The sequence below is a fragment of the Silurus meridionalis genome, chromosome 13, assembly GCF_014805685.1.
Source record: "Silurus meridionalis isolate SWU-2019-XX chromosome 13, ASM1480568v1, whole genome shotgun sequence".
NCBI classification, from domain to species: domain Eukaryota; kingdom Metazoa; phylum Chordata; class Actinopteri; order Siluriformes; family Siluridae; genus Silurus; species Silurus meridionalis.
In genome coordinates, this window is record NC_060896.1 from 14,745,763 (window position 1) to 14,773,243 (window position 27,481).

The 27,481-nt window shown below is 38.5% G+C and overlaps 1 protein-coding gene across 1 annotated transcript; it reads left to right on the forward strand.

Annotated features, from left to right (window-relative positions):
- cfdp1 (craniofacial development protein 1) lies at window positions 1-27,481 on the forward strand. The gene is made up of 7 exons (XM_046864042.1): window positions 1-250; window positions 3,722-3,851; window positions 5,311-5,527; window positions 5,865-5,989; window positions 6,709-6,831; window positions 20,402-20,560; window positions 26,106-27,481. The coding sequence occupies exons 1-7, from the start codon at window positions 184-186 to the stop codon at window positions 26,194-26,196; spliced, it is 912 nt and encodes a 303-aa protein (XP_046719998.1). The 5' UTR covers window positions 1-183; the 3' UTR covers window positions 26,197-27,481.

Consider the following 27,481-nt stretch of genomic DNA (forward strand, 5'->3'; position numbering starts at 1 on the left):
TAGTCCCCGTTCTTATTGTATCTGTATTTAGTGAAAGTTTTCGGCGCGGGCTTTGTGCGTGTGGCGGCGTTTCCCCCCCCAACTCTTTCCCACCTTTTATTCAGTACCCATCATCAACTAGAAATACAGCAGGCGGTTATTAGATTACAAATAATTGCAGTTGAATAATTGTAGAAGAAAAGGATGAATTATTCGGACTACGACTCGGAGGATTATTCCTCAAATGAAGATGAAGACTATGTTCCCTCTGGTGAGAGATTGGTCTTGGTCACGATCATACAGCTTGTGAGATGAGCGTCATTTATCTAGAAGTGTATGTGTCTGGTGTCTGTATGCACTGGTAGTTACATTTACAGCTGTAGTGTAGGTGACTGTGCTCATGTGTTGCATTTCTGTCAACAAGAAACATTTCTGCTCAGTCTTCTCTCACATTATTATTTCTACACTCTAGAGCGTGTTATACATGAAAATCCCACAATATTTACATTTCATACCAATCCGGCAACAACAGTAGTGGTCAGGATCGCATTCTGATCCATATATATCTACATGATAGTGATCTGTCTGTCTGTCTGTCTGTCTGTCTGTCTGTCTGTCTGTCTCTGTCTGTCTGTCTGTCTGTCTGTCTCTGTCTGAAATCAAAATTAGAGACCGATTTTTAAACGCTTGTTTTTTTTTTTAATTGAAAGAATATTAGACACCACTGTTCTACTAGCATGGTTTACAAATCAGCTAAGGCAGTTTATGATGTGGAAAAACACAGAGATCGAAATGCAAAAAGAGATTACAGCTAAAATGTTTGAGGGTTATAGCTGTCAAAAATGAGCAGAAACTGTAAAGGTACCTCAGTGGTTAAGGCATTGGAAGGTCACAGGTTCAAATCCCACCTCCATCGAGCTGCCACTGCTGGGTACTTGAGCAAAGCCCTTAACCCTCCATTGCTCAGTTATAAGTCGCTCTGGATAAGAGCGTCTGCCAAATGATATAAATGTCCTTGCTTTGAATGACTTGAGCACATCTGCAGTTGCTGGACATCATTGGTTTCTCACACTGATCCAGTGTAAGTTCGGTCCAATCTTGTAACAGTTTCTTTCTTGGAGGTGGCTTTCTTATCTATAACTTTGTAGCCCAGTATTTTTACAGAGATTTTCAATCAGGTTTAAATCTGTTTAGCAGATGCTTGCAGAGATGGAACCATATGCTACCCTGACACGTATAAGCTGTATAAGAGGCTCAACTCCTGCTGCAGAAAACATCCCCCAAACGCTTTCATCTTTCACTGAGATTTTCATGCACTTTGTGTTCAGTTTTTCCCCAGTTTGATGTCAAATATAATGTTTCCCACTGGACCCAAATAATGAAACTTACTCTCATCACTAAAGTGAACTTTGGATTAGAGCTCCAAGGTTAGTTTCTTATGCCGATGAGATGCTTGGTCAGTGCAGAGTTAGAATTCTCCTAAACAGTGTTACACTGTCTACCGAGACAGATCTTCACCCTCTTCAGCTCTGAACTAGCAAACAGTTTCAGCTCCACTGTTGAACCGATTCCCCATTGCGAGTCTCCACATTATCCTGGCTCTCATGCACTTGTCTTTTGTAGGTGACCAGCCCTTTGGGAGGATTGAATTAGTGTCGAAAGCTGCACTGTTCTAGAAATCACAGATTTGGAACTGTCGCAGGGTTTCAGTCACCTTAGAGCAGCTCACCGTCTTGCAAAGTCGGTGATAATTGGAACGTTATCTAACAGAAATGCTAAAAGTTAAACAGGGGTTTGTTTGATAATTAAGGACATTTAGAACCAGCTGCCAGATTAACACCAATAACTGGAAGGTATCTAAAAGTGTTCTACAATTTTGACCAGAGTTCTGTGTTTAAAATGTCTCATTTAAGTTTCTAATGTGCTTCAGAATGCCTTCTACTCCTGTTAGGAAACTACAAATAGGACCAAGCGGTGACTAATGCTCTTCAGTGGGTGTCTTTGTGTGTGATTTGCAAATCAAACATAAAAAAATGTTTAAATTGAGGAAACGTACGTCTTATGGAAAATTTTTTTTTTTTTTTCATGATGTGCCTTATGGTTTTATTTGGTAAAAGACCTGGATTGCAGGCAGACCAGTTTAGCACTTGAACTCTTAAGTCTTGCTGGAAATGTCCTGGAAAAGATGGCACCTGGATGGTAGAATATGTTGCTCTAAAACCTGTACATACCTCTCAGCATTAATGGTACCTTTTCATATTTGCAAGCTGACTATTATGTAGACACGAATGCACACCAATACCATCAGATATGCAGGCTTTTAAACTAAGCACTGATAACAAGTCGGATGGCCCCTCTCCTCTTTAGTACGGAGAATGCTTCATCTGTGGTTTTCCGGAAAGCATTTCGAATTTTGAATAATCTGACCACAAAACAGTTTTCCATTTTGCCGCAGTCCATTTTAAATGAGCTTTGGCCGAGAGAACACAGTGGTATTTTTGGATTATGCTCACATATGGATTATTCTTTGCATTAAAGCGCTTCAGGCTGGATTTGTGGATGACTCTGTGAATTGTGTTCACAAGGCAGTGATTTCTAAATGTGATTCTAAACGCATGCACTAATTTCCATTACAGAATCATGACTGATTTAAACACAGTGCTGCATGAGGGCCCAAAGATCACATGTATTTCATATTGATTTGTGCCCTTGTACATTGCAAACAAAGATTTCTCCAGATTCTCAGAAACTCGAGACAGGCTTCCTACGCTTCCTGAAAGTACTTGAATTTCAGAAACATGGATTCAAGGCCTGGGGGAAAAAATGTAGGTGCTTGTATTAAATTCAAAATTAATTTTGTTTAGTAAAATAGTGCTCTAATCTTGTCAGTAAATGTTTTATTAGGCGTTTATTAGGCGACACAATGAGTGTTGTTTGAGTGTTTCAGTGTTTTCCGTTGTGAGCTGCGACACCTACTGTGTCCAAATGGGACATTTTTATTAATAAGAATAAGAATGAACGCCATATTAATAAAATGTGTGTATCGGTCTGCATCATTATTTATAGTTATTATTTTACTATCTGGAACTCTCCCATTATGTACTCAAATGACAATTTTTGGTTTTATATTATTCGATGAACATTATTTAGAAATTGTTTCACAACTTGTAGATTCTTTTTTTTTTCTTTTTTTTTTTTTTTAAATAGGGGTTGAAATTTACAAACGACTGCATTCTGTTTTCATTTATATTTTACACAGTGTTCCAACTTTTTTGGAATTGGGATTGTACCTATGAGCACTATATCATTAACTCTGGGATTGTTTGCATTATTTGTGAAGAGAAAATCCTCGAAACATACAACATCTAACAAATGTTATATATGTATGTTAACATTTTCTACATGACTGCAAACGGGATATAGACAGAAAGTGACAAATTTTGGAAAATATTTAGCTAAATAGTGTTAATTTCCTGTGTGTATAGAGACTTTTAGATCTTGTATTTCAGCAGTCTTTTGTTTGTCTTAATGCTGGGTTTGTCTAGTCTGTAAACAGTCTGTAGGTCTGGAGTGTTTTGTTTGTATGGTCTGGTAGAACACTGCTTACGTTTAATTGCATTACATTTCATTACTCTTGATAAAATGACAGCAGAACCGTATCGCCGTCTCTTCGATAATTGCCTGAAAGAAAGTTAGACTCAACTGTCTTTTAATCTTTAGTTTATTTGCTTTTGTTGATCAGATGACAATCTGAGCGAGGATGATTTAAATGAATGTGAAAAGGAAGACGGCCTGGAGGCAGAGGATCAAAGTGAAGCCCTGAGGGAGCAGGTCAAAAAGAAAAAGAAGTCAAGTAAAAGTCTTACTGCAAGGTAAAGCCTAATTTTGGTCCATTGTCTGATCAGATGGTGCTTGTTGATCATGCTTATAAACACAATGAGGTGAGAAGGTTGTTACTTGGATAGTCAACATTTTAGAAGCACATTTGGAGATGGATTGAATGGCATTTGCAAAAGCTTTGCAGAAAAGTTTTTTGCTGAAAACAACTAAACAAAAAACGATAAGTTAGAATTGTATTAGTCACAATTAGGTCATTTTAATAATGAGCTAGTATCGGATCACTTTGTCTCTGTAGATCAGTGGTTCTCAATTTCCCATTTCCCCATTTCCCACTTTAGAGGGGGGGTGGATTATTAAGCCCCGACAGTCCTCCATCACCCAAAAATATTACACTTATAAAGAAACTTCTTATTCATTCTAAATCAAGGCATTATCTGTGAAAAGCTGCTTTAAGACAATGTCTACTGTTAAAAGCGCTATATAAATAAAAATGAATTTCGCCCCACCTGTCATGTCTTTATTCCCCACTAGAGGGCCGCACCCACACTTTAAAAACCTCTGTTGTAGACTGATAGATAACAGGCTCTGTATATCTCTCCCTCACCTCACCAGTATTGCGATTGTTCACAACAGTGATAATGTAATGGTCCTTATTTTTCATATTTGCTCAGAACTGACACACATCTAACTGGCCCTTTTTGTCTGGGCGGTAGATTGTATATTTAGATGTTCCTTTTTAGTACTTTTAATCTAAAATTGTGTATTTTTTATTTGACCATTATACCCTGTCCTTTTTTCCGTTTATAACAAAATCAGTATAATAATGACGGGCACCAGTACATGCTAACACATGTAGGGGCAATTAAGAATAGCCAAACTGTCTGCATGCATATTTAAAGACACTGAGAGATGAGGCAGATCTCTGCACAGCCAATATCCAAAACAGAACAAGAAACAGAAGCACTTTGAGTTAGCCATTTGACCACAGTTCTTTCCTTATATCAATAATGCACCACGCATATGGATAAGCATTTTTGAGTAGTTCTCTAACCTTGTGTGATGATGATGTGTCTAAAGTCCAAATAAGCATGAGAACACAGCAACTAGGAACCTGCTACTGTATATGTATAAATGTATTATCCATGTTAATCAATATTGAAGAAAACATATAACTATATCATAAATATAAACAATATATAATATTACAGGTAGATTAAGTATTGTGAAGAGTAATCATACCAGAGACAAGAAGGGAATAAAAACTAAAAGAAGCTCAAGCTTTTAGTTACTTGGATACTCTGGTGTTCATAGCTGCTATGAACCTAAAACAAACAACCCTCTTCTGCTTAAAAAACGCATGTGTTCAGGCATCATTATAAGCACTTACTGTTTGTGTCAACATAATGTAATACAATAATGGTTTCATTTTCTGTACTTTTAGTGTTTAAGTAATTGCTTTAATATATTTTCACAACTGCAACTTTTGTAAAGAAAAAGGAAAAAAGGAGGACTGAAGCTGGAAGAAGGTGATGAGAGTAACGCAGACAAACAGAACGATGAAGAACCACAACTAACAGATGAAAAACCAGTAAAAAAATCTACCGAGGTTCACGAGGAACAGCATAAGAAAAAGGCGGATGATCTTTGGGCGAGTTTTTTGAGTGAAGTCGGCCACAGACCTAAAGCCGAGACCCCCAGCTCGCAGCAGGTCAGTGACTATGAAACCACTAACCACAGTTAGTGGTTTTATAGTAATCTTTTATTCGCCAGAGAACACTGCACAGAAAGACACAAAACCGTAGTGTCTAATCATTTAAACATTATTCTGAAATAATAATAAAAAAAGGTAATCAAACACTGCTCGAAACAATGTGCCATGCATCTTAGATTTGAACATCATGTCATCAAATTATGGCAACCATTTTTGACATTTGCGGAACACAAAAGTATGTGAATAATCAAAATGCACAGAAGACAATCTATTGTTCAAAATATTATGCTGTACACATTTTTCTACAAGTCTTTAATAATCCTGTTGTTCTTAGACCACAGCAGATTCGGACAAAGTGGGTAAATCCAGCACAGAGTCTCCACACAAAGAACCAAAAGCCACAGAGGCCTCCAGAATTACAATTACAAAGGTGTTTGATTTTGCAGGAGAAGAAGTTCGGTAAGTCCTTAAGGAAGCTATCCTGCCTGTGTTTTTGGTTTCAACCACATGGTGGCAGTATAACATGGGCCTTGTATTGAAATATATTCACTCCTTTATCATGATAAAAGCATGGAGTGCAAGTACAATTAAGCTTTTGTTGTGTAGTGTAATCATTCAGCTTGAAACACTTATATAGATCTGTTTTATATACATATAAAATATACACACACCTGCATATTTACATGCATGTGTGTGTGTATACAGTGTGTGTGTATGTGTATATGTATATGTGTGTGTGTGTGTGTGTGTGTATGTATGTATGTATATATGTATGTGTATGTATGTGTGAGTGTGTGTGTTTGAGAGAGATGGCAATTCCACAAGATTTATAACAGTATGCACTTTAGCCGTTGATGCTTAATTATTTTCACACCAATATAATGACCCAAGGGAAGAAATAATCGTGCACAGACCATATGGTCACTTAAAAAGCAGTGACGGAGCATAATGCTGCAGAATTTTTCAGAATAGATGCTTTAGATTCACACAGAACAGACCACACAACTACAGATTACAGCGCATGCTCAGTGAAAACCACTTGCTCTCGAATCAGCTTCGCTACATAGCCTTGATACATTCAGACATCACCCTAGTGCTGCTCGAGATAACGCTTTATTCGCTTACTCAAGTGAACATTATAACTGATTAACGTGGAAACGTGTTTCACATCTCTACAGGGTTACTAAAGAGGTGGACGCCAACTCACAGGAGGCTAAAAGCTTCCTGAAAAAGGAGGAGGAGGAGCCACAGACCACCATGTCCAAAGCTTCAGCTGCATCCTCTATCACTCCTGGGCCCAGGTACTGTCACAAACACTGCTTGCACCGGCAATCTAGTATAGTAAAAAGATCTTCAGTGTGACCTGATGGAGAACTCTGGTGTATCTTGAAAGCTACTATCCTGCCTAGTGAGTTTCCTTCTCATGAAGGGTCAGAGTAAGAGTATAACTCTCTAAAGAACCTTTGGGAATTAAGTTACAGGGTTCTTCTCCCTCTGGAATGTGAATTTGCAGCTTACATGAGGTGCATGTTTATTGGGATTTCTTTTTGAGACCATGCGCTATAGTGAAAAAGGGAAAGGGTGTATTTATATTTTACACGAATAAACTTTAAATGGGTGCATTTCCAGTGTGTACCCATAGTCCTTCCAAACACCAGGGTCCATTATTGTCTATTGGCTACTGTAGATCTGTTGCTAAGAAGTGCGCATCCCACAGAAGAATAATGGAAGTGGATTTCTAATCCTAGTCCCCAGTGTCTCTCTCTTCACTGGTTCCCTTATAAATCTAGTGTCTCTCAAGGTTACTTCCTCATGTCTGGTAGATTTTCCTTGTTACCTTCTTCTTCCTCATTAGCACGATAAATGTGGGTTGTTAAAAAGAGAATTAAAATATAATTGAATGGAAGTTTACATTCTATCACTTTAAATTACCAGCATGGTGAATCTCAACTTTATAACCTGGCCACTGTGCCAAGTAGATGAGCACAACACACACACACACACACACACACACACACACACACAAACACAAACACAGCTGGGAGTGGTGCATATTTGCCAGCTATCGAAACAGGCCTTTGATCATTGGAATTTGTGTTTGATCGGGTTTGTGTGTGTGTGTGTGTGGGGTTGGGGTTGAACGTTGTTTACATTGTTAAGCTCCTGCTTTTTGCACTCTTGCAATGTTCCCGCCCTTTGCACATGGTTGCCATGACGCTTATTTGCAGATGCACAAGTTCATATTTCCTCCCGGGCAGTTGGCTGAAGCTGCAAAGGAAGTGCTGCTTTCCGTTACAGGAAGTGCTGTACTGTCCATTGGCCTTTAGTGGATTAGACGGAAGTTGCACCCCCCCCTTACACGCCATCTCACTGCTGAAGTTTTTTGCTCGTTTATAACACGACAAAACCCACATGCCTGCACCCGTGTGTGCTCTGTCTGTGGTTTATTCTTTATCTCCCTGCAGTGCTGATATCACTATAACGAGAGAGATCAGACTTTAGTGCTTTTTAGTTGGGTTTACTGCCTGAACTTAGCCGAGACAGAAATGAATGAAAATCCTTCTTAATCGGTTTTGATCTTACGCTCTCGTCTCTCAGACCTGACTCAGCATGGTGCCTCTCTCTGTTTCTTCACTTCGCTCAGTCTCGCTGCACCTTCACACAAAACTGCTGACGCTTGTAAAGCATACTCCTCCCTCCATTTCCTTCCCTGTTTTCTCCTGTCACTTTCCCGCTCAGCATATTGCAGGAAATCTGCTCTTTTTAATCTCCAGATTTTCACTATGCTTATCTCAGATGTAATCACAGTGACACACATGTGTACAGTCTTGTGGCAGGTTTCATAATGTAGAGTTTTGGAATTTTTCCTTGTTTCTTTGTGTGTGTTGGGCAGAAGAAAAAAGCCATAGCGTAATAAGGCTGCAGAGGCTAAGTGCTATCGATTAGCACGGCAACCAGATTTACTGCCACTTGTTCAGCACTCCACTGATTGGTAGATTGATTGCGTGGTATCGGTGTGTGGGGAAACTCGCACCTAACAGTAGTGTGCCTCGCAATAGACAAGCGCAATCAGGTAAACTGTACCTTCACACAACCTAAATGCGCACTGAAGGATATAGTATTCGCTTTTTACTTAGCTTTTCTCTTTCACCCAGCTGTGTTTACATCCAACGTTTATTGTGTCTAAATGAATCCTAAACTCTGTGTTTAAAAATGAAAAGGGGAGTAGAATATAGCACATGCTCACTTGCCATTACTGTCTGAAAGCATGTATTTATGTATTTATTTTAAATTAACTCGATGCCCAAACAACCCTATGTTTCATGTGCTCTGAATTAAGAAGATATTATGATCAATGTGAATTTTGATTAAGTTAATTATCTTCAGCCACGATCAGGTGCATACATCCTTTTGAAATATCATTTGGATATTGAATAGATTATAGGTTTTTCGGATGATGCATGTGCTGTAGAAGTGTGACGGTGAATGTGTTACAGCAGGACACCGAGCCTGAATGATCTAAATGAAAGCTAAAAACCTCCTCAGTTTAGCAATTGTGACCGTTCCTGGCACATTCTTTCTTCTCGGTTTCTTTCCAAAGTCTGTGTATGAGTAGCAGAATATAGTACAGTGCTGGGAAATGCATGTCCTCCAAAGCTAATCACTGCCATATGTACTCCAGTCACAGTTCTAATTATAGAGGTCTATCTTCTGAGTCCTAAAAATATCCCTCTTCCTTTATTATTACAGAACACACACACGTTTTTTCTCTGTGAGGCACCAAGGGCAAGTGCAGATCTTAGATCTTTAGTGAGTGTGTACACTGTATATAGAGTTTAGGAATTGACTTTACTCTGTAAAAGGCTCCTCTTAATATTTGTATTTAATTAATGTATTTTTTTTTTTACTGCAACGACTGCACCTGTAGCACGTGTGTGTAATCACCTCAGACAAGAACTCAAAGTTGTCCTGCTCCGAAATAAATCTAGAAAACTGGAATTAAACACCATATTTTCCTGAACAAAAATAGAAAATGTAATCAACCCTAATTATTCCAAAATTAAACTCCTTTCTTTGAAATCATTTGGCAGTTAAAAGCTCCTTATTGTTGTTCCACGTAGAAACTAGCTGATTACTCATGGGTTTCAAATGTTTAATGGATCAACATCATGTCTAGTGTGGTTTTTGGTCATTTCACATGCAGTGTGACGTTTACATGGCTTCAGTTTGTGGGTGTAAAAACGATGTCTGTTAAATGTACAATTAATAACTAATTATGGTTTATCCAACATCAATGATCATATCAAAACATGCTTTATACAAATTTGTGTGTTATTGCACTGTGCTTATGAGGGGGTGGAGGCTTGCTAGTCAGCCCACAGTAGGGACACAGTAGGGAAATGATAAAATCTTGATTTTGCTGTGATTGAGGTTAATTTTCTCTTGTATTTATGATCAGCTGCAGTCCATGAACAGTAACAGAAATTTTGCTGAATGTCTTCCTACATTTTCAGTCTGAGGTAATTGGAAATTCAGCTAATATTGGGGTTTTTCTCCCTTTCAAAGATGAGAGTAATTCTTTTGAGTGAAAGTCTGGAGGTTTAGTTTATGTAGTTCAAGTAAACACCAAAGTGTTTCAGTCTTTAAAAATCAAAACATCAGGAAACACATTGACTGTTATTTACTCCATTGTTGAAAGTTGGGAACCACTGATTGGTAAGACTTGTCACTCATTGCACAGGTATTGATGGAATTTCAATGCTGTGTTTAATAAAAAAAAAAAGTACTCTTCCATTATCTTCTTTTCTCAGCAGAGGGAAACGAAACATCAAACATCTTCCCAGTCCTTATTATAATTTTTTAGGGAGATTTCATTCTGTGTGTGTGTGTGTGTGTGTGTGTGTGTGTGTGTGTGTGTGCGATTGTATATGTGTGTCTGTTGAACACCAAATGCGGTGACCCATGTGTGTAAGAGACGACTGATTTAGTGAAGTTATTGTTTTCTTCCTTTTTAAAGCTCCGTGCTAAATTTCATGACTGGATTTTTATGAGGGTTTGTTAGTCATGTTTTCTCCCATTGGCTTTATGCAGCCCAGATCATCTGTACTACTTCTGCTTCTGATAAAAGCAGCATCTTTCACTCCCCAGATCTCAGAGTGTTATAACCTGAAAACACTTTATGGCCAATATTTCCAAGGCAGATACCATTTTTTTCTTAGGTGTTCTCTGGAATCAATTTTTTTTTTATCATTTCATTAACGTATGTGATAAGAACTCACTTTTTGGAACATTAACCTTAACCTAGTTATAGGTAAAACCAGCAGTTTATTGGTTATTAAGAAATTGTAATCATTGGTAGCTTGCTTGTGTGTGCTCTGTATCTGCTTCACAATGGAACATATCACACCACCATGGCATGGATTTTCTCAGAGCTAGCTGCATGCATCTCTAGTGTGTGCTTAAGCATTTAGATTTGGACTCACTCTCTTCGTTGGGGAATATTGGCAATGACTTGTAATTAAAAGTCCAAGCTCCAGGGTTTTATCTCCATCCAAATATTTACGGTGTTGAATTTTTCCAAGATGTCATTCCCATCACTAACAATTTAGGTTAAATGTTTTAAAGCAGAAATGTAGAACAGCATTGCAAACTGGAGGTTTTTGTAGTTTGTGTGTTACGACTTTTCATAATATATTCAGTCCAGCTTTCAATTAGTACCCTATTGTACGGATCTATACAGCTATAATTGCCACCAATCAGATCTCCGATTTAGTGTTTAGCAATGGTGTGAGGCAGGAAGAGAATCATCTCCTCATTTCTTACACAGCTGTGTCAGTGGAGAGGACTGAAAGTAGTTCTGGGGACATAGCAGCATTCCAGTTTACTAAGAGACTGTGGGAATAGATGTACTAATTGAGCCTGCATATTTGGGGCCCCACTTTTCTCCTGCTTGGTTTCTCCTGCTTGCACTGGGTTCCCTTGAGACCCCAAATTCTCACAGGCATTACTAACAGGAAGGAGACTGGGGTTGTTAGACTGGCAGAGATTATGGCTGCTCGATCTTATCAGGCACGCTGATGTAAAGTGGGAGCCTTTATTTTGCTCTTAAACCATATTAATGTAGTGAGCTGTGTAAAGTCAGGACTTATATTACCTAATGCTGAAATCAAGAACAAATATATGAGAGGAAAATCCGTTTTGTGTGTTGGTGTGTTGCATGAGACAAAAGTTCACAATGGATCGCACCAGGCATTTATACCTGAGGCGATTTAGTGTAGCCAATCTGCACACTGGGCATGTTTTTGGTGGGGTAGGGGAAATGGCATAACTTTTAAGGAAACCCATAAAGGCATGAGGAGGACATGCATAATCATTAAGCCTGTACAGTTAAAATCAAACCGGGCATACCGAGGATGTGAGACTGCAATTCTGCCCACTGCAAAATTGTCCCACCTATGAGTTCAACAGTCACACAGAGTGAGTTTTAGCATAATCATATACTGTGTATCATGCAGTTCTAGTGGGCAGAAATTTTGTACAGTAAAATTTGAAAACATGGAGAGAAAAGAATACCTGGATTTTAAGATCCAATCAGATAGTTCCTGTAAAGCGGGACGAACAGAGATGGTGACTCCTGACCATACCAGTGATAGTCTCAGAAAACACTGAAACAGACGATATTAACACTTATGTTCTGTGTTGTTAGTTAAACATGAATCTCACCTATATGTAAAGACCAGGAAATTCTAAATGGGAGCAGTGCCACTGAGCCTCGCTACCTGAATCTGCATCGCATATTTCAGTGTTTGCTTCTCTAGAACACCCACGTTGACTCAGGAGGGGTTTGTTAATTCACAGATTTATTGGATCAGTGGTACGAGAACAGAGAAAACAGAATAGGTTGGGTAGTGGTTTTGCAGGACCAGGAAATAGATTGCCCTAGAGTGACAGGCTCCTGGCAATATCTACTTTGCACTGTGCTCTGTGTACACCACCACCCAACACACACACACACACACACACACACACACACACACACACACACACAAACACATACACGGTTTACCTCCTGAGAGAGGCTTTTGTCAGAGTGGCCTGTTTTTCACAGTTGCCCAGGCAACTGTCTGTGGAACATGTCTGGTTTACCCATCTAAAGGTTTCTGGGAGTTTGGACAGTGAGACTTATTGCTCTAGGTGTGTGGGTGTGTGTGTGGTCAGCCAGGCCTCCTCCCTACACTGAGGCTTTGGCAGTTATGCAGGAGTTGGGGGGAATTTTGTTTCGGAAACTGGAATGAGGGGAAGAGGAGTAACAGGGTTTTCCCTTAAGATGTTATTTTTTTCTTTAAACCTAATTGCCTGATCCTGGAAGCTTTATCATCCTGTATATCTCATTCACCTCTCTCATGTGGGTTCTTAGTGTATTCCCATGTAATAGGGGATAGTATTTCTTCCAGTACCATGCACATCTCAATACATGCTTGTTGATCCAATTTTGATATTTAATGATATTTTAAACAGCAGGTGAATTGCAGCATACAGCTGTTTTTGAACTGCAATGCATTTTGTCAGTAATGTGCAGTCTTTTTTTTTTTTTCTTTAATACATAATTAAATTTTATTCGACATTTCTTTCAGCAGGCATGTATTAAAGATTTACCAAAACAGGGATGCCAGTGTTAATCAATGACTTTTATATCTTAATTATCCTGCTCAAGTGTGAATCTGTCTAGCTTTTCTTCAACTTCTCTGAATTCGAAGGCAGAGACGTATGCCAAAATAAAGCAAGGTGACTATTTACCAAAAGCATTGCTCTGATTGAAAAAGCTAGTGTTAGTCTGTGAGTGTGAATTTCTTGTTTTTGTGTTACATTCGTCGAGGTTTTTTACTGCTTACATCTTTAGGCTCGAATAAACAGGTGTGAACATGGCCAAGCTTGAAAATGGCTTTCATGTTGAAATCATTTTAGTATTCTCAGTGAGAGTGGCATAGTGAAGCAAAACTGCATGGGTAAACTGCTGAGGGTAATTTTGTCTAATGTCCTGTAATGATCCTAATGTACTGCGTTGTTTCCTGGACCCTAACACACCTGCTTCAGCTCATGAAGGGCTCCATGATAGGGGCATCAGAACACCGATTTGTGCACTAGCTACTCCATAGACACAAATTAGAAGGTTTTTTTCTGTAATTTTTCCATTTTCTTTTGCCAGCCATTTGCCTTTTCAACGCTCATTTCAAAACTTCATTTTACCGTATCTGTCTACGTGACCCTCAATCTCCGTCTGCTCTATAAAATGTTACATTATGTTTTTGTTTGGTTGTTATGGCATGTTTATAACACAGCTATTAGTTATGGCATGTTTATTCTGTATAAACATGCCAGAATATGATGCAGATTGTGTACGTGTGTGCAACATTATCTTCTAATAAGGGTTTTATTCGTTCTGAGTAGATTCCTGAATGAATAGTCTAATGGGGTGTGTGTATGAGAGACAGAGTGAAAACACTTGTGATCTTTACAGCAAAAGGCAAATTGGCTGTTGGTCTCATGTCCAGGTGGTTGGATTCAGCAGGCAGGTGGTTTGAGTGTAAAAGGTTTTTGAACTCTGTCTTACCACAACAGCAAGGGGTGTGTGAGTATGTGTGTCAGTGCGAGTATGTGTATTTGCACATGTTCATTAGCCAACTCTGCACTATTATTATTTTTTTGTCTATCAGGATTAAATTTGTCCTTTAGTCTGTGAAAGCCAGAGCAGGGTGGAGATGTTTTAAGCCACACAAATCTTAGTGGACTTTGAAGATCAGAGAGGGAAGATGGGACAAAGAAGAAAGACAAGGGACGAAGTGGGGGGGATATCGAGGGGCAGATAAACACGCACACACGTGCGCGCACACACACATGCACAATGCAGTATGATTCCAGTTGGCTGCACTTCAGTCACATGTACACTTCCTCCAACTATGGCTTTGAGCGGACGTGCTGACAGGCTCTCTTCAAAGTACAGAGTGACCAGAAGCTTCTTGGAGAACAGTATGCTTGTGCTAATTAATTGCGCTCCAAAGTTTTACAGAATTTCAACATAATTTCATTTAAAACTTTAGGGCTTTTTCAGTGGATGAATGTGGTTTTACATGACCAGTGTTGCAGCTCGAAGCTGTTCTTCAGATATCGGATTAGTTGTTTGTCGTAACACAGCACTGCTCGTTTGAATTACTTCCTCTGAATGTAGGTCACTCAGGCTGTCCAGTCCTGGGCTGGCTTATTGATGATATTATTTCCCCTTTCTTTTTCCCAGTTTGAATAATCTATCTGCAACCTCTAAAGCAGGGGTGTCCAATCTTTTCCACAAAGGGCCGGTGTGGGTCATTCCCATCAAGCAAGTCCAAAACCATTCTAACTGTTTAAATCCAATGATTTTCATTTTCAATGACTATCAGATGTGGTCCTTGATTGGTTGGAATGAAAACTTGCACCCACACTCGCACTTTGTGGAAAAGATTGGACACTGCTCTAGAAGCAGCACCAGCACAGCATGTAGGTCAGCGTTGACACCTCTGATATGTCTTTAAGATGTTTCCCCATTGATTAAAACTGCACCAGTCATGTGTCAAGTGTGACTTCATCTGTTTTCATCTTTGTCTGGCCATTTTTTGAGCTGAAGTTTAAATTGCTTTGATCTTGACAACAGCACTAATGCACTCCATAATATTGCGGGCACTGCGACTGTGCAGGTATTTTTCAAGTTGAGAGGAAATGAACTAGATTCCACAGTGCACTTGATTTGTGTTTGAATGTGCAGTTGGAAAGACACCCCATGATGGCTGATGTGAAAGGTGGACTGGTGTGTGAGCTGTGAGAAATGACTGTTAGGGCAGCCTTTGTCAGAGTGCAAAATAGATGAAGAGGACGCGAACGAGGAATCCATTTCCTGTCCTGTAATGTTAACTAGGGTTTCTGCACACGTGCGAGACAGTGACAAGCCTCTGGTCATGGGAGAGCTCAGACTGCAAATAAACTGCACCAGCCTCACAGACTGCCAGACTCCTACCCTACGTCTGTTTGTGTATGTTTGTGAGTAACTGTGCCCGTCAGAATGGTCTCCATTTGGGTTGAACCATGTTGTGTCTTCAGTCTGTTTGTGCACACGATCCTGTCCTGCTTTTTCAGTCTGTGCTTAATCCTTTCCTCTGACTTTCTCACTCCCTGCTGCCATACACGAAGCAAGATTGACTCACAGTCAAGTCTTGATTGTCTATCGATTCACTGTCTGAGTACGTTTAAGGTGTGCATGTGTGATCATCCTTATCAATTCATCTGTCAGCCAAGCTGATGCAGCAGAATTATTCTCACCATGCAGACTATCTTGTGCAAATGTCTGCAGAAAGATTGATATTTAGTACAATGTTTGCATGCTTTGTATAAGAGAAGGACTTTTTCATAATGCCTTATTGATCCTTATTATCCCTAATTTATTTGTTGTTTTTCTTTATCATCTTGGGTTTTTGTGGGTGTGCTTGTGTGGGCTGTTTGTATGCACTTTATAGGCTCAATCTGTCATGAGAATAGTGCTGCACTTAAACAGCTGGCAGAAAGTCGTGTGTAATCATAGGCTTTGTGATATGTTTTAGTGTACATGTGTGTATATGTGTGTGTACTCACTTGTGTGTCTGTGTATACACTGGAGCACTGACGCATTTATTGCTGCCCTGGTCTCTCATCCTTTTTCCCTTTTTTTTTTTTTTTTAATACTCATGCTTACGTTTGCGAAGCAGATCTCCTGAGAGTTGAGTTGGATTTGTTTCTTCCTGAAGGCCAGCAGGAGTAACATATAAACAGCCAACGTTGTCCATAGAATCTTTCCGCTTTCCTTCTTTTTTTTTTTTTTTATAAACTTCTCCCCCATCTCCGTTGAATGATGATGACAGCATCAGCACAAATGGCAAATGCATTCTGTCAGGCTTTAGCCTTGTTTTTTCCCCCTCAAAGTTCTCTATTTTCTCTCTTTTATGCTGCTTTTTTTTGCCTTTATTTTTTCTCTTGGCCTAGATGAACACATTTTGTCACCTCTGTGATTTAAAATTGTGTGCTTCTTATGTTGTGTAGTTTAAACAGCTGTAAATGTGAAGGCTCTGTTTGGAGTTGAGGCTAAATATACATCACCTAAGCAATGGAGTGGGAACGTGAACTACACCCTTGTATTGATTGCTGAAGTAATGTGTGGTCCTGTGATATGACCTTCCTGATGCATGATGATATTAGTCATGCCATTCAAGAGCATGTGTATGTGGTATTGATAAATTGGCTCAGGTTTCATGGATTGGTGTCAAATAAATACGCTATGAAATGGTTCTTCCCTTCAGTCTAAGGTTTGTTTCGGGCATTATAAGTGCAATTTAAGTAGATTTTCACTGTTAATCCAGTTATGCTTATGATGGGGTGCAAATTTGAATGGTACCATTATAGTGTTCAGAAAAATTGTTACTGCTTTTATGATCGTTTGTATTTGTTTACTTTGGGGATTTTTGTGTAATCTTTTGAAGTTATATTATGTATACCATGTAATAGTTTAATGGATTTTTTTTTTTTAGCAAGACCGGAAACCTGCAAATGTAACTAATTCAGTGATGGATCCATTTATTTTTATTGAAATTATCTTGATTTTCGTGTGGTGCATTAGGTGGAGTTGGTTAAGCTAATTTTTGGTTTTGTTTTTAACCAAAATTATTTGTTATTAATAATAATATCATGACCAATTTTTTTGTAATATAAATTTTATATATATACAGTGCCCTCCACAATTATTGGCACCCCTGTTTAAGATGTGGCATGTGTCAACATGGCAAAGACAAGAGAACACACCATTCAAGTAAGGCAGATGTGTGTCGACCTTTATAAGTCAGGCAATGGCTACAAGAAAATAGCCACTCGCCTTAACTTGCCGGTATCTACAGTCAGAGGAATCATTAAGAAGTTTAAAACAACTGGAACAGTGACAAACAAGGCTGGAAGAGGTCCCAAGGTTATCTTGCCACAACGCACAGTGAGGAGGATGGTAAGAGAAGTAAAAAAATTTCCCAAGCTCACCGTCACAGAATTGCATCAAAGAGTGGCATCTTGGGGTCACAGAGTCTCCAAAACAACCATCAGACGCCTCTACATGCCAACAAGCTGTTTGGGAGGCATGCAAGGAAAAAGCCTTTTCTCACTAACACTCACAAACGTAAACGCCTGGAGTTTGCTAAGCGGTACTGGGACTTCAACTGGGATCGTGTGCTTTGGTCAGATGAGACTAAGATTGAGCTTTTGGCAACAAACACTCTAAGTGGGTCTGGCGAAACAAAAGATGAGTATGCCGAAAGCACCTCATGCCCACCGTGAAGTATGGTGGAGGATCTGTGATGCTGTGGGCCTGTTTCTCTTCCAAAGGCCCTGGGAACCTTGTTAGGTGCATGGCATTATGAACGCTTTGAAGTACCAGGATATTTTAAATAAAAACCTGATGGCCTCTGCCAGAAAGCTGAAGATGGGTCGTCATTGGGTCTTTCAGCAGGATAATGATCCAAAACATGTGGCAAAATCTACACAAAAGTGGTTCAGCAGTCACAAACTCAAGGTCCTCCCATGGCCATCTCAGTCCCCAGACCTCAACCCAATCGAAAACCTGTGGGGCGAGCTAAAGAGAAGAGTGCATAAGAGAGGACCCAGGACACTGGATGATCTAGAAAGATTGTGCAAAGAAGAATGGTCAAAATCCTCTCTCTGTGTTCTCCAATCTTGTGAAATGTTATAGGAGGAGATTAAGTGCTGTCTTGTTGGCAAAAGGAGGTTGTACAAAGTATTAACATCAGGGGTGCCAATAATTGTGGTGTGTGATTTTTTTACCACCAAAGTAATGTACTTAAATAAAAGGTTGGATTTTTCTCTTCTTTTGCATTTGGGTTCTATGTTGTTTTAAAAAAGGAGAATTTTTAGAAGTCCACGACCACATCTTAAACAGGGGTGCCAATAATTGTGGAGGGCACTGTGTGTATATATATATATATATATATATATATATATATATATATATATATATATATATATATATATATATATATATATATATATATATATATATATATATATATATATATATATATATATATATATATATATATAATTATATAATAATATCTTGTCAAATTCTTTCAATATGGGACGTTTTGACCAGACTAGATTGTTTCACTAAATAGGAAAAATGGAAAAATAGATAGGATGCTATCTATTTTAGAATAGAATAGAATAGAATAGAAAAATGCTGTCACCCTATTTTTTTATATTATTTTATTATTTTTTTAAAAACACAAACATCTTTGAGGAAGTTCGAGGTGTTTGGCTCACCATGCTGCACAAGTGGCATCACTTACAGAAGCAGTCAGGTGCTTTCTGGGAAATGCTGTACATTCCCTGTTTGTAGACTGTGGTTATTTGTTTGTTGATTTTTGTGACTAAGAATGGTGCAACATGTTGTGATGGACAGTACATAAGACTGAATCTGTGGTGAGCAGAAAAGCAACTTGAAACAAAATCAAACTTGAGGCTGATGAGCTTCATCAAGAGAAGACTACATTAGTCTGAACTCCTGTCAATCAAGACCATAAATCTAAGACTATATTAGGCCCAGGCTCACCGAAACTGGAGTGTACATTAATAAACCGGTTGTACATCGCGAGCTGCTTTTCTGTTCTCCACAGTGATTGCTATAAGAGTGTCTATGTGTGTTTTGTCAGTTTGAAACTGTCATGGTGTTCTCTTGTGATCTCTCTAAACAAGGCACTTCCACCCACAGATCTTATCTCCACAATTGCTTTATTTAAGTTCCCAAAAGGCAACAGTAAATCCATTTCTGAAACATGCAAACCAACCAATCAGGTATGCTTAAGTCACGTTGATCAAAAATTTCTCCCATTCTAATGTTTGATGTGAAAATGAACTGCAGCCCTTGACCTGCATATGGATGAATCTATGTATGCACTGTGGCCAAATAATTGGATGATTTGCATGAATGATCAGGTTTTCAAATGGTTATATTCATGTAGTAGGTGATTGTATATTAAGTTTGCAGGAGCTTGATCTTGAGTACTGTGCTAATTGTATGAGCAAGTGTAATTGGCAGCATTGGAAGGCCTGTGTATGTTACACACATGAAAAACAATTTTGTGCAGTCATTTCTTTTTTTTTTTCTTTTTCTTTTTTTCTTTTCAAGGACAAAGTGAAGGACATAGCCTGCTTTCCACACACACGTTCTTTTTTTTAATTCCTTTTCTCTGACTCACCTGAGCGTGAATACCTTTTGCCCTTGGACCCTGCTCTTCTTCAGTACGATTCCTTCTGCTCTTACCTCTCAACCCGCACCCCAATCACCCGGCTTTTGCAACCTCCCACTAGTCTGATGGTTTCTCTTTTCCTTGACACAGATCGTTTAACATTCCATTATTGCAGCCAAGCTTAGCACCAGTGTCAAGATGTCTTCTGTAGCATCCCAAATGGACATCTTTGTTCCAGGAGCATTAGAAATCGCTCCATAAAGCATTAAAAAATGTAGCTGTTACCTTTCCCCTACGTTGCCTTTTGTGTTAAACCCCTGCTTGTTTTGCTCTTCTCTATTGTCATTTAAATGCTACTGGTGGTCTGTAGTATTTTGATGCATTCAAGCTGTTTCTGCTATAATAATGTTCATAACAATTGAAATTTTTTTCCTTCACTCATTTGGTAAAGTTTATTTGAATTGGTTGTTAGTTATGTTTTATATTTCTGATCTGTGTCTTGATTAAAGCACCCTGTTTGTTGCCTTTTGATGATCCTTCAGACTTAAAATTTTCCTGTCTCTTTTAGTGTGAAAAGACCAGCGGGGATGGGCAGCATCCTAAACCGTTTTGGATCAAAGAAGCCCAAAATGAGCACTCTGGAGAAGTCCAAACTGGACTGGGACACGTTCAAAGCAGAGGAGGGCATCGGCGAAGAGCTGGCCATTCATAATCGAGGCAAAGAAGGGTGAGTCTATAACAGATGTATAATTATTAGGGCTGCCAATCGATGTTTAGTTGCGATTAATCGCGCAATCGTTACGAGTTAACAAGTTAATTTTTATCTGTTCTAAATGTACCTTAAATGAATAGTTTTCAAGTTTTTAATAATCTAATCAACATGGACATGGATAAATATGGATGCTTTATGTAAATGTGTGTTAAGTATTAGTAAAAACAAACTCAACATAAAGCATTAAGCCATAATATCTTTGTAAAGGTTTTAAAGTAATTATGGTGTATGGTAACGGAATTCTTGCTACATTTCCACACGGACGGTTTTAATTGCCAGATGTGTGCATCATGGCGGATTTTGGTGTTTTAATTTCACCTCACTTATTTATTTATTTCTTTTTTTATATAAAAATGGTCAAACAGAGATGCACGTTAGTCAAAACTGGTGCTGAAGGGTACACAAGGTTCCCATGGATGCATTTTTACACTTAATTTGCTCTGTAGTTATTTACCGCTGTGGGTAATGCTGCCAAAGTTTATGCCAACTGTACATATGTTTAAAGTAAAGGTTTTTACTTGCATCACATATATTGGAATTGATCCAGCGATCATTTGGCAGTTGTGCCCGTTAACCTGTTCTACTTTACACTTTTAGAAAATAAAAAAGGAGAATTGTGCATCCCTTCCCTTACTGTCTCACCTTTTTATATAACTGAAATACTGGAAGCTGCTCTGAAATTTGATCATGACCTGAAATTAAACCCCCTTGCTTTCTCACCAATTCCTGAAGATCAGACCCTACTGATTTTTAGGCAGGAGCTCATGGTCAAAGTCACAGACCTTCCTTTAAGGGAGTTAAGGGAGTTGAAGGAGGTTTGCGAATAGTGGAAAATAGCTTTACAGAGCAGTGCAGATTACCATCTGTTTTAGGAAAGAACTGAAGGATAGACGGATAGAGGGCAAATTGTATCCAACTCCTGTCCACGCTAGCAGCAGATGAAAACCAGCATTTAAATGACACTGGAACCTGTATGACCCTGGTTAATGATTGACTATTTTTTTGCTGTTCATAGTTCAGGAAGAACGTTTTGAACTTAATATATTGTGTTGAAATGATCATTTAAGGAGTTATCATTATTATTATAGAATACTAATCATTAATTATTATTATAGGTCTAAAAGTGTGACAATCCTTGTGATGTCTGCCGACAAAGTGGTGCCTTATGCTTGCTTTTAATGCTATATCTATGCTGAGGACAAGCTAGGTTTTTGAAATTGCATGTTTTCATTTAAATAGTATGTACACACAGATACTTTACTTTGGCTTTGTTTACCTATAATTAAGTTGTTTTCTGAGTGTTCGAGTGCATTGCATGCTGTGTGGGAGAGGCTTGCATAATGAATCAAAGAGACCTTCTCACTCATGTACATGCAGGGCTGATTATCTTTGTGCAACTATAGCCCCCACCCACTCAACCTCTCCACCCCCAGTCTTCAGACTTCCTATCACACAGATTTCTTATTACAGATCTGCTGATATTGTATGTACACACTTTCCCAGCACCCACACGCTGATAGTAATGGCTATGAAATTGACGATGTGGTCTTTTCAGGTTTACTAATTATGGTAAAAAGCTTTCTGAATTTTCCCAGCATTTTCTGAAATACTCCCGAATGGTGCACCAAAAATTGTTCACTCATTTGTTGGGAGATTTGTCCGTAAAAGCAATATCAGCCCTATTGTGTTGATAGGAGTTATGACATTAATCCTCTGTCAAACACAGCAAAACCTCTGTATAAGCAGCAGTTTTTGGTGGGGGGGAATGTGGTGAGATGGTAATGGTGAGAACTAGCTGGAGGGCCTGAATTGGCAATTTACTTAATTTAGAAAAATGGGGGCGAAAAATAATGTATAAAAAAAAATCTGATGGTTCGAAGTGTTGCAAGATGTTGCAAGATTAATGATCAGTGGGAGATGGTGATTTACACTGACAGGAGGCCAAAGCAATTTTCATTTCTCAGTTCAGTCTGACACCAATAGACTGTGATGTTATTTATACACACACATTTAGTGTCAGTGCCCTCTACATAAAATTTCCATTGGACAATATTTGTTTTATCGGTAAAAAAAAAAAAAAGGTTGTATGTGCATTCTATAGCTGTATATGTCCTTTTCATTGCCAACCATGGCGTTAGCTTAAAATAGGAATGTTGAGCAATGACCAACATAGAAAAGGAGCAGGACACAAGGCAAAGACAATTCCTACCAAAGTCATAATTTGTTTCCAATTATATGAAATGCATCACTATAAGCCTTTGGTATTACTACATTAGCTTTTCTTTTTTAAGTCTCTTCCCCGGCCCGGCTTTCGTCAGCTTAGCAAAAGGATTATTAAAAACAGAATAAACAAACAGACAGACAAAGACTGTAATAACACCTGCGCACCCTTTGGGGAATTGTTGCATCTCCCACTCCTTTAAAACCTAATGAACCCTGACTAGAGTGTGCTGCCACTGTAGGGCTAAACATGTTACAGCACATTGCTAGTCATGCAATATTTATGGTATTTTAAATCTCTAGTGTGCTTGAAAAAATGGCTCTTTTTGCATCAAACTGCATGCGTATTGAGATTATCACCATCCATCTCTTGATTTCTCTCACCCAGTCACTGTCTCAGTAATTACACTTGATTAGTTGCTCTATACTGACTAGTTAATTGCTAGTTATTAGTTCTACATTAGTGTCTAGTTCTATACCAACACATTTTATTTCATTATATTCCAATATAAATCTACTTCATTGAGATCTGAAAGACACCCCCAGAGTCTTTCTATCTACCCAGGTCTCCATAATCACCTAACCTACAGCTGTTGTGTGTGCTGGCAAAGAGTTGGTTTTAAAGGCTTTGGCTTATGGGAATAGAGATTTTCTTCAGGGGATGCTGTTACACAATGACATCATCTGTACACATGAAGACCCACCCTTTGCAGTGTATTGAATTTAACCCTTTCATTGTGTAATGAGGAGATGTATCTGGAAGCTCAAGCTGAGCACGGATAGGCTACTGTTTGCCACTGGTGCAGGACATGCTCCGAACCTAACTGGACTGAGGAACCCAAAATTAAAACCCTTAGCTGGGGGTTAAAAAATAAGATATTTCTGACAGACCAAATTACAGCATGCTGCTGGTTCAGTTTTTAAATCCTATGGAATGGATGTGGTTTGGGAGGAAACTTGGACATGGTCTGGAGGGTGTGGTGATGGACATGATTAAACCCTAATGTTGTTTGAGGTGCTTGTAGGGTCTACATGGGGCAGTCAGAGGTCTAGATTCAGCCCAGAGTGGGATGACTGGATCTGAGGAACAAAATTTACTTGATTTACCTTGCTTCTCTGTGATGCAGGTTTTCCAGTCATTTTCTGTCCACAAATTATTTAAACCTGAGTGGATTTTTTGCAGATTTGCTTACAATTTGGAAGACTTTTACAGTTTATACTTACCAACAGACTAAAACAGGGCTTCCAGCATCCATAATGGATTAACAGAACGAAAGAGATCAGCGCCTAGGGATTTCTCTTGGGAAAAGTAACACAAGTAACGCATGATGAATCTGTATTTTTCTGTTCTCTCTCTGGTGTATGCAATTTATCCACAGCTACACTAAACTACTGTGAATCAGCAGGATATGTTTCTAACCTCCAAAACAACTCTAAACCATTAAGCTTTCATCTTCATGCTTCACTGTGAGTGTGGAATAGTGTAGTAATATCTTCGCTCCTGTCCTCCATTTTGACAGACACCGTATGAACAAAAGTTTGCGGACAATTGACCATAAGATTTTTATGTGTTTTTAAAGCCCCTATTTCACATTCATGGAAATGACAAAAATACTTTTTCCTTGCTAACTTTTTTCCCCTTGGAATAATTTATGAACAGAAAAAGATCCATTTTGATTTGGTCATTTTAAATCAGGTTTACAGATGTGTAACCGGACCTTCAGTTCGATTTCATGCAGGCAGGAATCCTGCATCTGAAAATCATGCAACAAGATTCTGCAATAAGTTCTCCAAACACAGTTATATGGTACATGTTCATCTTTGAGTTTTTATTTGTTTCGAAACCTGGCAATAGAGTTCAACTTTATGCAAATGAGTGTGTCCATTTCAGTTTGTTTAGCTTAAGGTTTCACAATCCTTTCTCTCTCGAAAAGCATCACATCGACATCACTGTAACACCTAAAGATGACAAGAAGAAAAAGGAGATGCAGTTTTATTTTAGTGTCGAGCAAAGAAACAACTGTGTTTAAGCACGGTTCACATTGTTCTGACAAACAGAGAACTATTCAGAGAGGAAAAGGTTGAGTTGAATCTGTTTTTGTTGTTGATTTGAATACCTTTTATTTGTCCCTTCCCCCAAATTATGGCTTACATTTGATTGCCAGTCATAGTTCTACAGACCTCCAACTTGTTATTAAAGAACTGAAACTGTCTGTGTTGTTGGCTGGTACTACGAAGATGCGACCCCAGCTGAGCACATCGCTAAGCTTATGTGAAAAGACAGCATGCCTTATTAACATTATTTAATTTAAATCTATTTTGTGGCTTAGCAGTTTGACATGAATTGCAACCAAATGAAACAAACTAATTGCTTCTTGTCTCACATGATTAATCCTATTTCTTTCTGTCTAAACAGTGCTCTTCTAGGCATAATCGTTGTATTGCTCATGTGGAGCAGATAAAGAGCATGAGCTGTTCAGATTGCTCAGATTGGCTACATAAAAAAAAAAAAAACAATGTGCACAACAAAAAAAAAATTTATTTGATGATAATCTAGAGTTTGATTGACATTGAACATGTAATGTGTCGACAGTGACTGTGCTCGTAACATCAGCCAGTCTCTAATGCACTCTTACACAGGACAGAGCAGAAAGGAAATCACTCATAGACAGGATGTGCTTGCATGATACCTTTTTTCCTCTCAGTAGTTGTGCATGTATGTGTTTGCATGTACAGAAATACAAGGTTGTTTTTTGTGGTGGGCTGTAATGAGTGGCACGAGGTTGTGCTATCAGCACAGGAAAAGTGTTACAGATAAACAGCAGTACAGCTGTCAGCTTTTTTTGTTGTTTATTAACGTGCTAGAAAATAAATAGGAAGCCTGATTTTGCACGTAGGTCAAGTGGCATCCATCAAGCGCATTGACACTGTTGAGGGTTAGTGTTTGTCTGAAGTTTTGTCAGCCTCTAACAAATGCAAAGGTACACTCGTAGCTGGTATGTGGGTACTGACGGCAGTACTGACAACGGCTGCGTACTCTACAGACACAAGCAATCGTTTGTCATAACGTAACGGATTCATCAGTCAGTCTCATGCAGCTGGTTATTCTTTAGGCTGAGTTGCTTTGATGAGTTTTGCAATTGCAAACTGCAAAACAGAAAGCTAAAGTCAGAGCACTGCATTTACATACATATAAATAACACCCTTATTTTCTAAATCGCATCGCAATGAAAATGTGATGACTCGGCTTTCATCTGTGCTGCTTTGTTTCTTTCCATAGGTATGTGGAGAGGAAGAACTTCTTGGAGAGGGTAGACCAGCGGCAATTCGAGCTGGAGAAGAACGTTCGCCTAAGCAACATGAAACGATGACCAGAGTGGACAATGTATAATGCATACATAAAAAATCGTGGACTATTTGTTTTGTTTTTTGTGGGGGTTTTTGTTGTTGTTTTTCTGTGGTAGCTCTGATAGCACCTGTTTCTGAGCTCAGATTTAAGTCCATCATTCAGTCATGACTGGTCTTGTCTTCTGTACACTGAAATGATTAATGAGGAAACAATAATGAAAACTATAGAAATAAAAAAAATAAAACAAAAATTAAAAAGGTGATGAAAAGAACCAGATTTACATTTAAGAAGTGAAATGTGTGTTAAATCAGACGAGACACTTTTGGTTGTCTGAATTTTGCTTACGATTGTAGAATATTTCTTTATCTATCTTGCTTAAAGCTTTACACAGTTTTATACTACCCACTGCAGTCTTCACTGCTTGCAAATTTTATTCAATTTCTTTTCCTTCCTCTTTACTTGTCATATGACTATTTTAGTATTTTTCTTTCCCAGTAATCTTTGATATTTGGAGATGCCTGTGTTGTTTTTTGTTTTATTATAATGCTTGTGTGCTAACACAGTTATTGTAAGTGTTATTGTTATTATGATGCTAATCACTTCCCTTTATTTCCTTGTGCAAAAATTTAATTTGGTTATCAAAATATATTTTCTGCATTCACCCAGTAGCTTACAATCATGTAAAATGCAAAGTTCACAAAGCCCTTACTGGCACAAAAGCCTCTAAATTTATCATCTCTGCAGAGCTTCATGCTTTCCTGGGATAGCACATGATTCGGCATCTATGTTTTTGACAAGTGAAATGATACTAAACTGCTTATAACGTGAAAAGATCTAAAAAACATTGAGGAACCAGACCTGTTTAATCAGCTACTTAACACAAGGTGGTTACTCAGGCTGTAATTATTCATCTGTATTAATAGTCATTGTCTTAACACCTTGGCGTTATGTGTTCTTCTCATCTGGTGTTTAAGCCCTTTTATGAGGTGAGTCTAATGTGGTAGAGAATAGAAACCATAGAAATATGCAGTGCATTGGCTTTACAGCACAAGAGCAGGTTATCTCCTGCTGACTTTCACTCTACGGCATGAACAAAAGACCAACGTCATCAGCCACAGCTTAAACTGCAAAAGCTACAGTCCAAGACCTTCAGAGGTGTTTACAGAACAAATAAAAGGAGTGTTGATTGTTTCTATAGGCATGTTGTTCCTATTTTAAAGGTTTCCCCTGTTAAAGGTAGATAGTAATTACATTTCCTGTGCTGTAAAAGTCTTTGACAATTAAACAAATCATTTGTTTTTACTGAA